The sequence below is a fragment of the Lepidochelys olivacea genome, assembly GCF_965140295.1.
Source record: "Lepidochelys olivacea isolate rLepOli2 genome assembly, chromosome: 10".
Classification (NCBI taxonomy): domain Eukaryota; kingdom Metazoa; phylum Chordata; order Testudines; family Cheloniidae; genus Lepidochelys; species Lepidochelys olivacea.
The window spans coordinates 10,109,947-10,122,797 of NC_140420.1; the positions used below are offsets into that span (position 1 = coordinate 10,109,947).

The 12,851-nt window shown below is 40.6% G+C and overlaps 1 protein-coding gene across 1 annotated transcript in view; it reads right to left on the bottom strand.

Moving 5' to 3' along the window:
• Positions 1-483: 483 nt before the first annotated feature.
• FOXK1 (forkhead box K1) overlaps positions 484-12,851 on the bottom strand; it is a 77,991-nt gene continuing 65,623 nt past the window's right edge. The window contains exon 9 of the mRNA XM_084642265.1: positions 484-12,618. Coding sequence (XP_084498391.1) covers positions 12,401-12,618 — 218 coding nt within the window. The 3' untranslated portion in view covers positions 484-12,400. The remainder of the gene's footprint in view (positions 12,619-12,851) is intronic.

Here is a 12,851-nt window from a genome sequence, read left to right on the forward strand (position 1 = left end):
ATTTCCTTCCTAGAAACGTCCTTTCTGACTGCTAAAAAGCCTGTCGCTTTTATAGCAGCACTTACTATCATGAGTCTTTCAGCGGGAAGGGATATTACCCTGCAAAGTCTGCTGGTTCTTTTTCCTTTGGGAGTTGAATGCCTCGAGCCACTCATTGGTATAAAGTTCCATAAAGAGCTTAATCAATAACAGTTTCCATTAGCCATCTATGTGCCAGCTCATGCTGCTCTTGGAACCAGAAATTTCCATTGCTGTAGCTATCGAAGTCATCGTAGAGCATAAATCAGACACACAGAAAACAGAGGGCCTAAAGACAAAAGGTTCAGCTTTTCCCAAATGTAATATAGTGGGGAGCTTGTCCAATATATTTTAAAAATAGGTGTCCAATGCTGTATTTAAAAAAGATGATGCTAAAGGAAGTGTCCAGATCTAACTCTCTACAGACTTTGTCTGCTAAGTATTTTTTGCTGATCTGGGCAGGATTTCTAACACATGAAAAAGCCAGCCAGACTATGGTTACTAGGCAGGGAGAATCCATCTTTAGGTCCACTGAGGTCTTCATGGCATTCACATTAAATTCTGAAACTCAAAGCCAGTGACCTGGTTAACCAAAATGAGCAATTAGAGTAGGGATGGTGCAGTTGACATAAGGTGTCAAAGGGAAGAACAGGGCATAAGAACAATCTAGCCTTAAAAATGGGAGGACTTGGAAATGTTTTCAGCCCACGTATAACTTCTAAGCTTCACAATATGCTGTCTCATCATTTACAGCAGCAGTTGAAATGGTTTAGCACAGAATTGATGAAGATCCCGATGGATAAGTGAAAACTTGATCCTGAGTCTACAGCCAGTTTGAGGGATGATGGGCTAATCCTGATTATCCATCCTGATGCAGAAAAGAGACAGGTTATTTATTACCAACAATATGTTAGTGAGCTACTGTTTCCCAAAAGTACCTTCCAAATACCAGAGCTGAATTGATAGCTAGGATTTTTCTGAACCCTGAAGATGTACAAACATATACCTAATGTTCTGCACACAATTCAAGGGTGCGGATGGAGAGAGAGAAATATTTAGGTTCTGTCATCCCCAAATGCACACTGCCTGTTTATAGCCATGCATGAGACAGAGTGCCCAGAAGACAGGCGCAGAAAATAGCACCAGCAGCACAGAGCAACAGAGCCCTCTGGGATATCCTACAGCAGGGAGAGCTGGAAGGAAGGCAGGCCCAGTCAACCTCTCTGGTTCCATAGACATGGTTAGGTTATTCTGCCCACACTGAAAAATAACTGTTCCAAAGAAGACAAAACGTGCCAGCCTAGGCCTCTGCTAGCAGTGAAACACTTATCTGCCACAGTTACTAACTGTACATTAATCATGTAGAGACAGATCCTGTTTAGAGTCAGCCACACCACAATTGATTACAAACTGGGTCTAAAAGCAAGCAGTTTATACCAAGAAAATGGTGAAATCCACACCACAGGCTGCTGAGGAAATCTTCTAACTCATCACAGTGCTATGCAGGCAGTAAGAGCGTATCCTTTAGCCACTCAAAAGGAGTAAGCAATTTCAGGGCACCTTCTCTTTAATATATAATTTTATTTCTGGTTATAGAAACAAATGCTAAGAGGAGAAGCAATACTCCTCAACCACATACATCAATTTAAGATAATAGATAACAGAACAGGTAAAATAAATGAAAAAATAGTAGAAATTTAAAACTTTGTTATAGCTTTAAAATATTAATGTTTTGATACATTAGAAATCACATTCAGATCTCAAATTACTTTTAAAAAAGTATGGCTCCTTATAAAAAATACCGGATCCCATTTGACATAAAAACGCAGGTCCCGTCCTTGGATGTTGCATTCCCCTACCACTTTTCTGAGTTTTCCCATACTCTGTAGTTGCAGACTAAGTGTTTCACTTTCAACATAACCAGGAGAGAAGCTGAAATTCACATCCAATGCTCTAGACCTAGCTTTTCCACTTTAGAGATACAACCTGCTTTTAAAAACACTGATTAATAAACAGTCATGAAAAATACTTTCTATATCAAAAAGTACTCTATAAAGAGTTATGGCAGGAGATGTCTTGTCTGGCCAGGACTAGAAGCCAAAATGCAAACATACTTGAGAGAATAGTATGGGTGGAATGTAGCTAAGTGCCAAACTGCAATGCAGAGGGTGCAAGGCTCTCCTCTACATACCTATGTATAAAGGGACAGGATCAAGGTTCTGTCCATATCAACCCATTGAGATATTCTGGGGCCTACTTTCCGTTACACATATCACTCACCCCCCTAAAAAACAAGCAGGAATAAACTCACACAGTCTTGGTTAGAGATTTAACAGTTTTCTATTAGATCTTCAAAATTTGAACAGATTTTACTTCCTTCTTACTGGTTATTTGGTGTTTCTTATAGTTACTGTTGAGATTAAAGATCTGGTTTTCTGCATGTGTAATGCAATTTCCTGATCCTTCTGAAACAGCTCTTAACACCACTCTGGAAACTGCAGATATTAGTTAGCCATCCTCTCTTAAGCTTGCATTTCCTGGCAGTCTGGAGAACTCCAGTATCTTCAGGATAAAGAGCACTCTACATCAGGAATCAAAAAGTAGTACAGCTTTGCCATTCTGTAGTGTTTTCAAGTACGCTTTTACATTTTTTCCTGCTCTTATTTTTCGTAAGAAGGAGTCTCTTCAAAACTACTACTACCCTGGTTCCGTGACTGCAGGAACGTTTGGGGGAAATCAACAGAAAAAGGGTGCTCAAGTTTACGCTAACGCCTTCACTGTTGGACCCAGTTGTGTATGTCAGCAGCCTGTCCGCTTCAAAAGTGTAGCACTTCAGTCAGTGTAACATGGGATGTTTTACACCAGACATTTAGCAGTGAGTCAGAGATGGGGAAGGGGATTTGCATTTTTCTACTTCAGTGTTTTTTAACCTGGGGTCTGCAAACCATGTCTCAGATTTCCAAAGGGGTCCACACCGCCGTTCAAAATTTTTTAGGGGTCCGCAAATGAAAAAGGGTTGTAAACCACTGTTCTACTTGATCTAAATCCTTTTCTGCCAGCCAATCCGCTAGAAAGTATCCTGACACTGCATCTGGTTTTTAATGATGGTTCTGCTTTTGACAGTTTTCAGTGAAGCCAAATGGAATGCAAGAAGTCACATGACTTATCCTAGGTCATATGAGTAAGCAGTTGAAGCCCACATTAAACCCAGGATGCTGACTCCCAGGGGCCTTTGCTGTAGCCTTTAGGCCATGTCTGGAGAGGATATGAAGCAAGAGCCATAATATACAGAGGGTCACATTTGGATTTCACAGTGGCTTTTCTCCCTTGGGAAAAAAGAAAAGTTGTGGTTTCTTTCAGTGTTCACAGCACCATGGCTACTCCCTTTTGAACAGCCTTCAGCCCAAATGACCCTCCCAAGAAAATCAACCACCAGATCCTGATACCAGCAGAAACCTAGGAGAAGCTTGTATTCTGGGTCCTCACAGAAATGCAACGAAATATATTACTTCAGAGAGAGACGCACAGAAGCAGCTTCTTTCTGGCTCCCTAATGCAATGAGTAACCTTGAAAAGGCCAAAAAAAGTCAAAATACATCCTAAGGCAAGTTCAATAACCTCAGCAGAATTATGCTAGGAATGAATTTGACACACTCAGGAGAGAGAAAAGAGGAATTCTAGTTGCATGCATATGTTTATTAGATACATTTTATCTAGGAGACCCTAACGCTCAGGCCAGTGGGAGGTAGGAGCATCATCAAGAATGAGACAGGTTGCACAACCCCCAAATACCATAGCAGACAGCCACAAAGCAGCACTCAAGCTTGTCAAGAGCATGTTTCCTTCTTGACTGCAGGTTTTGTGCAGAGAATCAAATGCGGATGTTTGGGGAGTGGGAATCAAAGAGAAAGAAGAGATGGTAGAAAAAATATGCCACACATCACACTGACTGATTAGCCTAGTATCCTAAGTCATTGTCTTTTGGGAGGTAATATTCTATACTACACAAGATACTAAAGTGACCAGATGGGGGGGAACTTCCATTCCCCCCCAGAATTCTTGGGGGATCCCAATTCTAAACCTTTTGGTAATTCAAAGCAGTTGGAAAAACTGAACATGATGCAGATAAACCTCACCCTTCTGCCAGCCTAATTAATTTCCAATTTATGGGGAGGTGTTTCCATTATGTACAGGGCAGGATGAGAATCTGTAAGGATCTTGGGGCCTGGTTTTCTCAAACCATGGCTGGGAGACGGCTTGAATCACTTTCATTCTCTAATTCTTATTAGTGCCATTTCGGGACTTCCCTACCAATAGAACAGCTTGTGCTGCTGCTACAGAGTTTCTCAGTATTGTGCCTGAAGTAAGACTCATCCCAGAGGGAGAGCAGAGTCCTAAACTGGCCCTCGTGCCCCACAAGAGGAATGAATCAGTGGGCTCAAGCTACACCTCTGCAGGCCGCTCCCCACTCTGTACTAAAATAGGGATATTCTCCTAGAATTAGTGTCTTCAGTTGGAATTTACTAATATATCTATGTAAAGTACCATTAACAGAATATTAACCCTTAACAGAAGGGAACAGTCATGGACCATTTACACACACAAAATTTATACTTACATAGATCTAAATTAATACTCTGAAAACAGATTTTAAAAGGGTTGTTTCTTAGATGTCATTCTCCTTGTGATGTGCCACTTTGGAAGCTGGGGAGTTGATTCAGCACAATTGGCCTCTTAGGCTCTAGCTCATGAGCTATAATGGTGCATAAAGTCTATAGTTCCATAGCTGTAAGGAAACATCCAGCCATTCATTCTGAAAGGTCTCATACAGTGCAGTTAAAATGAAATAGCATCCATAAAGAGGATTTGTATTTGTCATCTTTTTAACTTAGATAAATATTCAAATCTTTTTAAAAAATTTAAATTAAAAACGGTGCTCCTGCCCAAGTCTATTCACCCCACAGCAGATGTTTACAGCCACATTACAACACCCTGAAAAAACAGAATTTTAATGGAAAAACATCATCATGGCTAGATGTTTGCCCCTACTAGTGGTGCCAGATGCATATGATGTAACACACACACAGGTATGTATTATCCTGAATATAACCCACCTACTGAAGAGAATGACTTTTGACCTAACCAGATACAGTCACTAGACAGCTATGTATAAAGGGGGAACTCTTCCCTGTAAAGTCACAGCTACATTTTGGTCAGCATGAGGCTATGCAAATAGTTTAAGATCTTGTATGTACAAGGAAGTGTGCTTCTCATCCCTAGTAGCTCAGGAAATCTCACACTAGACAATCTTGTAAACAGATTTCCTACAGCACAACCCTCTTCAGCTGGTTCCCCTGCATTTTACACCGTACAGCAGTAGTGTATGCTAGAGATATAGCAGCTTTAAAACAATTTTTTTTTTTAAACTCAGAAACAAAAAAAAGTCACACAACTGGTATTGGGCCCAAACAGTCTTACCACACGCAGACCTTTAAACCATGACATATAAATGAGCATTTAGGTCAGAGGGTCACTGAAATTGAAGGAAACAACAACTGTAGAAGAAAAAACGGGAGGGCGGGGGGGAGGGAATGGGAGATGGCTCACAGCCTGGATGCCAACAAAGAAAGATTGCTGCTGCATGTTCACTAACATTCACAAAGCAAAAGATCAGTATGCTGCATTATAATGGCAAATCTACAAAGCTGGTCACATCTCTTTTACAGACTGGTTCTTAATGCCCAACTCCAGTTTACTAGCAGCAGGATTAAGAAACCCAAGATAATTCAATTAAATAAAAAAGGCTCGTAGTATAAAAAAAATCTAATGTAAAGCTACACATAGAACTGAAGCCACAGTTTGATTAAACAAGCCAAGGCATGGCTTAAGCATTTCTAAAGCTGGCCACGGTCCCCAGCGCTGCTTCCTGCTCATCAAGCCAGAACACCTCAACAGAGAGGGACGAGGGAGAGTCCATCTGCACAACTGGCATTGTCAGAACCTTTACAATTCCCTATGCTGCAACTCACAACTATCCAGCGTAGTTTGTTGCTTGGGTCACTGCATATCAGACAAAGATGTGGACAATCCCCACCTGAGGATTTAATTATTCAGAGGGCTAGGTTTAAAGGAGGAGCTTCTGGTCACAAAGAAAAATACGCAGAAGTTAAAAACCGATCTATTCATAATTTAATTCCTTTCACTGCATCTGCCATCCAACTTTCATGCACATACCTATGGCAGAAAGTTCTTTTCTTCCCTTTTCCTCGCATTCGAATATTCAGGTACATGCTACAGTACATCAAAGGTGCTAAGGGTCTCCCCGGGGAAAAAACTCCAGTGAACTCAGAGGTGACGCTGTAGCTCCAGCCTGAACATCTCCAATTGACCTAGTGAACAATGTTCCACACCCTACATGCCAGTTAAGGTCAGCAGCTCTCACTTCGGTAGATTTAAGTCCCCAACCTTAAATGATTTTTTAAATAATTAAATGGGTTGTGGAAGCGGACTCTGAATAGCAGTTGTGTCTCTAGGTCATTCCATACATACACTGAGGAGTCAGGCATCTAATTGTGGTTCATACAAAATCAAATTAACAGTGGCTACTCATATTCAGTAGTTTATTAGCTAATATTAATAAACTCAGCCATTTACATCGTTGTTGATAACAAGTATCAAGAATTATCATGAGGACCAACAGCCAGTACATTTTCAAATAAAAATGGAAGCTGTTTACAGCATGGGCTATAGAAGCAAAGAAAAGGATCCTGCATTTCCTGCCTATTTCTTCACCTCTGTAAAATTTAACTCCATTCTGTGTTTCTTGCTTTACAGAAAAGCTGCAACTGGCAGCAAATTTCTAAAAGACAAAAGATTGAAACATGGCAGGATTTTATAATGAGCTGGTCAACATGACTCCTCCAAGTCCCCCTCAGAGCCTGCAGATCCCAAATGTGTTATCCTATTGTCTTCTCCCAGCCTTGTGTTGGGCAGCGTTCAATGTAAGTGCTCTGTCTTCACCAAAGGCTAAACATGCTGCCCCCTACAGCTCACCCAGTCTCTCCTGGCCCAGAAAAATGGGACTGAGCTAGAGCTATGAACTTTGCTCCCACCCCAAAATTGACATATTTCAAAAATATACTTTTACAAAGCCAAGATCCAGAGACCTGAATTTAAAATAATTCCAGTGGAATAAAACTAAGAACAATCCCCTGCAGTGTTTGCAACCCAGGCATCACACTAGTAGTGCATGAGTGAAAGGAGCTATAAACTGCCTATAAATCAAAGTAAAACTGATTCATCTCTCATCATTGTCCAAGCTCCGAAAAATGCAAAAAGGAAACAGTGAAAAGTCAATAGATTTAGTTTTGTTTTGTTTTTTTTCAGTTTTAGATTATCCCAAGGTATGGGTTATAGCAGGTAAAGAAACTTTAAAAAATACCATATGGTACAACCTCCATTAGCCAAATATTGTGAGGGATGCTCAATAATTTTAGATAACTGAAGTTTTGGGGAAAATAAGGGGTTTTTCAATACAATTAATAGATGAAGAGGGATATGACCCTGTTCTGGACAATTGGGAGCTTCAGATAATCAAACTTAAATGTCCCTTTAGTTGAAGACCTTACTCCTTATCCCGGCTGTTTCCATAGTCATTTATAATACCCAAGAGAGAAAGCCTGTGGACTTAATACTAATGCCCCGTGTACAACATGTGGTGTGGCTTAACTAGCAACTGGAAGAAACAAGAAAAAACGGGCTGAAATGTAAACAGACTTCTTAAAATTTCAGAAAAAATTCATTTAATTTTTTTTAATGTTGCAACCTTACACAAAAATTAGTAGCTCCCATTTTCAAATAGAAAGGGGAGTTTAAAAGGCAGATACAGGTTTTTGTATGATTCCTGGGAATTCTTTGGAGATAACATTTTCTTGGTTTCAAGTCAATCACTAAAACATATTCAATATTATTCTGCAAAGGTAACCCAAGTATGGGAGGTCACATTCAAGTACGCCAGAATGTAGGAGCACCTTCACATAGACAGACTGGTGGGGACAGTGAAATGGCCACTTGTAATTCAAATGACCTTGGAGTTGCACTGAATTCCATCTCCAAAGATGCTTGCCCAAGCCAAGGGACAGCACAGTAATCACAGTCTCAAAAGCAACAGAGATTTGGTGTGAAAATGTAGGAGAATTCATAGGACTAGGCCCGGGTCTGACAGTCACCAGCAATAAACCGCCTAAAAAGGGGACGTTGTTGAAAGAAAAGAGAGAGCATCTGCTGGTTTCAATACGGCATCAGTTGGAGTGCACAGGGGAAATATTCTCCAATGAAATCACTTTCAACTAGAAAAGAAGGGTCAACAAGCCAAACTCAGACATGGATTCAGTCTGTCTGATCACCAAACATTTCCAGCCCAAGTTCTGCATTCCAATAACCAAGAAACACCACAACCCATTTCCTCCATATTGGTTATACCCAATCAGCTGAGTGTGGACTATGATTAGCAACAGGAAGGGAAAAAGACAGCAAGAGAGGATCACCACTACAAGAATTTAGGTTATCAATGCATATTTCATTTAGAAATTATAGCTGTGAAGTTGCAAGCATGGAATGGTGCATAACTTTTATCCCCACTAACTGAACAGCAGAGAGAGTCATTATTTCCATCGCATCCCTATTTTTGTTATGGATTTCTTAAGTTTGTTTACAAACTGGATTTTAATAGATGGCTATTTAGATGGCCACGTTTTATTTTAATAAAGCTGGATATTTTCCTAAGCTTAGATTTTTAGTGTGTGTAAACAGGACAAATTTATCTTACTCATGCATTTAAGTTTCCCTTTTATTTACTTACTTTTAAGGGTTGAAAAAGCATGTAATGGGGAAGAAAACTTGCTTCTGGCTTTGCAACAATCCGCCTTGGTAGGGATGGTTTAGATAACATATTAGATTGTTTCAATCTCCAATATCTATAATTTGCCCTTTTTAAGAGGAAATGCTGCAGAGGAATTTTCATTAGTAACTGCAATTTTTTAGCTGAGCAGCTTTCTAGAACTGGCAGCATGCTAGAGAACCACTCAGGAGGCCTGAAAGTAGGTATAAATACTCTTTATCAGCTGCTACAAATAAGGAAGGAGAACACTTTTCCATAGGCTCTACAGGATTTGGGGTAAGAAGTGCTATTTTTCCTAGTGTGCATCCAACACTAGCCAAGTGCCAACTAAAAGGCTGGCCAAGAAGGGTTAATTCATAAGTGGCACAGCTGCTTCTTAGAATGGATGGTGAATACGCCAGACTGATGTGGGATGAGGCAGAAAACACTACTTGGATAAAGATTCTGGGGTTTTGCAAGTGGACCAGGGAACATGTAACTGGTGATAAGTACATTCAATTATCTTCAACTAGCAACGTGGCCAGTAAGTGTTCTGAGCCACAAAGGAGAGTCTAGGAAATGTTACACTGCCCTGAATGCTGGCAAATATGTACACTTTAAAATCTGTACATTTTAAAAGGCATGTCTATAACCCAGCAACTGATCTGTGGAAACACTCACCTGTTGTAAGTCTACAAGTCTCCATTGATTTAATGGATCTACGTGATTTACAGCAACTTATGGTATGGTCCTATTTATGGACATTTTCAGGAAGAAGCAACCATCTCAGCCCAAACAATGTTTTTCATTTGTCACTCATCCAGCATTTGCTCACCTGACCTGTTACAAGACTTAAAAAGCCTTCCTTAAACAAAGGATTCCCAGCCTTATAGTTCTTTCTGGGGGGGTTTGCCGAAATTCAAAGTACCATTCCCCTGAAGTTACTGACTGGCTGTAGGGGCACAAACAAACTGTGCTGCACTCTCATCATTGTGCCCTATTTCTGAGTCTGTGCTAATAGTCTTCTCTTGGAATCCTGGCTTTGAGCAAACCGTTACATCAGCTGATTACTGTCAAAACCCCACACTTAGCCACCTACAGAAAGCAGAATAGGTGCAAAGTTGCTGAATGGCTGACTGCAACTGTTAGGCAAATTACAATAGCTGCCACCAGATTTCAGAAATCAATTAAATGAACTAAAATCCAGAGAATCTGTACACTCACTGTTACCAATGTACAGATAAATTCGAATGGTCAAGCTATAGATGCATCACTGTCTTCAATGCTGTCTGTTCCTCTAATAGTGTAACCCTAAACCATGTCCCCCAGGAATTTTCTCCTCTTTTGGAAACTGCAAGAAATTTGTTTTTGTGAGGCAAAACCAAACTTGCTCAGCTTTCATTTAGAAAGTGGATCTCAGTCAGAGGGAATGGGACTTGGCAAAGAGAAAGGAAACCTAGAAGAGAAGTAGTGGTCACTGTTTGCAATTAGCCATTACTACTACATTTGCCACCTCCTTAAGATGCTAGAAGAAATTAATCAGCTCTGCTTTACTCCTTAACACCTGTGATCTGCCAGGTGTATAGGATATGAATGGTCTCATTTGCTGTATCTTGGGGAGATCCGTCCCATTAAAAGTTCCACACTGAGCTTGCTGCTCACTGCACTGTGCTCCATAACAGTGCTGTCAGTTTGAATTTAACAGCAAGATGACAACACTGCACTACATCAGTGGAAGCACAAAGGACAGACAGATCCCTAGAAAGAAGACATGCTCCAGCATTGCTAGCTTACTTTTCCCATTTCCAAAGCTATCAGGATTTTTAAGTTAAGAAATGTCTTTGGTGTTTACACAGAAGATAGCAGAAGGGGTTGTACTGTAAAAACTAACAACTGATTAACTGGAGGCTGAAAAGAGGGTGATCCTGTTTCCTCAACCACAATTCATGCCATGCAGAGCATCCAGTTCCCCAACTGCTTCAAGTGTCTCAGAAATCTGTAGGGATACTGGGTCTGCACTGATCTTTTTACTACATTCTGAAAAGAACATGATTTATCCAACTCCTAAATTAAAACAAATATATATTTAAAAGGAAATTATCTTGACTCCTGGCCAGTCCTAACAAATGCAACTGACTCCTGGTCCTTTGTCTAACTATATCATTGGGAGGCCTGGGTTGGGGAGCAAAGGAAAACCTCAAAATCCTGTTTTAAAAACAGCAGTTGACAGTTTTCATGTAGAAAGAAGAGGCCTCCGTTTTCTTGGTTTGCATTAGTTTATGAGATTCATTCTCAATACTGTCTATAATCCCCATTGCCCCTCACCCCTGGAATTTAACCTCACTGTCTCAGCTTCACACCATGGGACACCTGCTGAAATCCATTTCCAGCAATGCCAGCTCCAAGTTTGAAGCTGGTGCTGGGCTGTTGACCTTAGGCCATCTGGTCTTCAGGCCAGAGGGTCGTACTGCCAGAAAGGACTGAGATAACCACTTTGATGCAGAAGGCTAACCATTTGCCCCTTGGGTTCACAGAAAAGATGACGGTAGTTTCATTCTAGAATGTTATGAATAAACCATGTTGCCCCAGAAGCAGGGGGACATATGAACAACTAGAAAACCAAATGTACACAGAACCTTTCAAAGGTGCCATTTCTCACATGTTCAGTCACTATGATATTTTTCCGTGAATTCAGAAGCAGATGATGAATAACTGTGAGAAATCAGTGTGAGGACAACCCACCCCTTTTTGTTTTTTTCTCTTTTCTTTAAAAGAAATAGATTAATGCTGCTCCTCCGTCTTCTCACTTTCCCTCACAGGGAATAGACAGAAACCACATTTTGAAGATCCATCTGGTTGAGCCCTGTAGCTCACCCTCCCAAATCCCAATATAAACAAACATGGGTATAATGATGTTTCACGGTGTGGGTTTGTTAAAAAAAAAATCTGCCTTTTCCCCCCAGTTTGGTATCATGTTACTTTAATGCTGTTCCTACGAGAAGCTGCACCCATCCTTCTAAATCTTCTTGGGTGGCCCTTTTCAATGGTCATATGTTTTGAAGCTTTGAGAGGCAGAATAGCAAGGCATCAGAGATGATCAGCCTTCCTCCCAGAGAGCAGATGTGTCTGTGATACATTCCTTTAGATGCTGAATTGTAACTCCCATCCCAAAGGGAAGGAGATTTAAAAAAAAAAAAAATCCCAGCAGTCATACAATCAGTTGTCTGTATTTTTTTTTTAAATCTAAAAAGAGGGAAAATATTCCATAAGTAAAGGCAGAACTGAGTTCCAGGTACAGGTAGTTGGGAGGATTTTTTTCATTCTTTTTGGCACCTCGAGATTCTAAGAGCTGTTGTTGACCTGCCCTTTAAAATGTAAATTTTAAAAAGAGCTTGTAATTCTCTAAATTTTGAACTGTTGTTACAGTTGTAGTTTTTCTTTTCTTTGAAAACTGCTTTCGAGGCTCATGCCACTGCCCCACCTACATTCCTACTATCGTCATTCGTCATTCACTGGTTGCCTGTCCTTGAGGCGCTGTTGATGTGATTACTCCAGTTTGAGCCTGGACTGCTCCGCTGGATTCTTCCATCCGGGGTTTTTTGACATCTGGCTCACCCGAGGGTGCTGCAGGGTCTTCAGTCGCTGTCTCACATATCCGGCTGACCACAACAGGAGTGGATGAGCTAGCCTGGGCTGCAAGGAGCTGTAGCGGATTTGTGAGAGCTGCGGAGTGGGAGAGAAAAAAGTGTTAATTCAGCCAAAAATTTAAACAACATTTGCAGGTCTAAAAAAGACAGAAGTAAATCACACTGGAGAGCAATCATACTGGAGATATGCAACTGTCACCTTCAGATGTGCTTTACAAACTCAGAAAAAGTTAGTTAAACGCCTATGTGAATTTAAGAACATTAATCCTTGCTCTTCCCTAGCACCTTCCATTGAAAGTTCTCAAAATG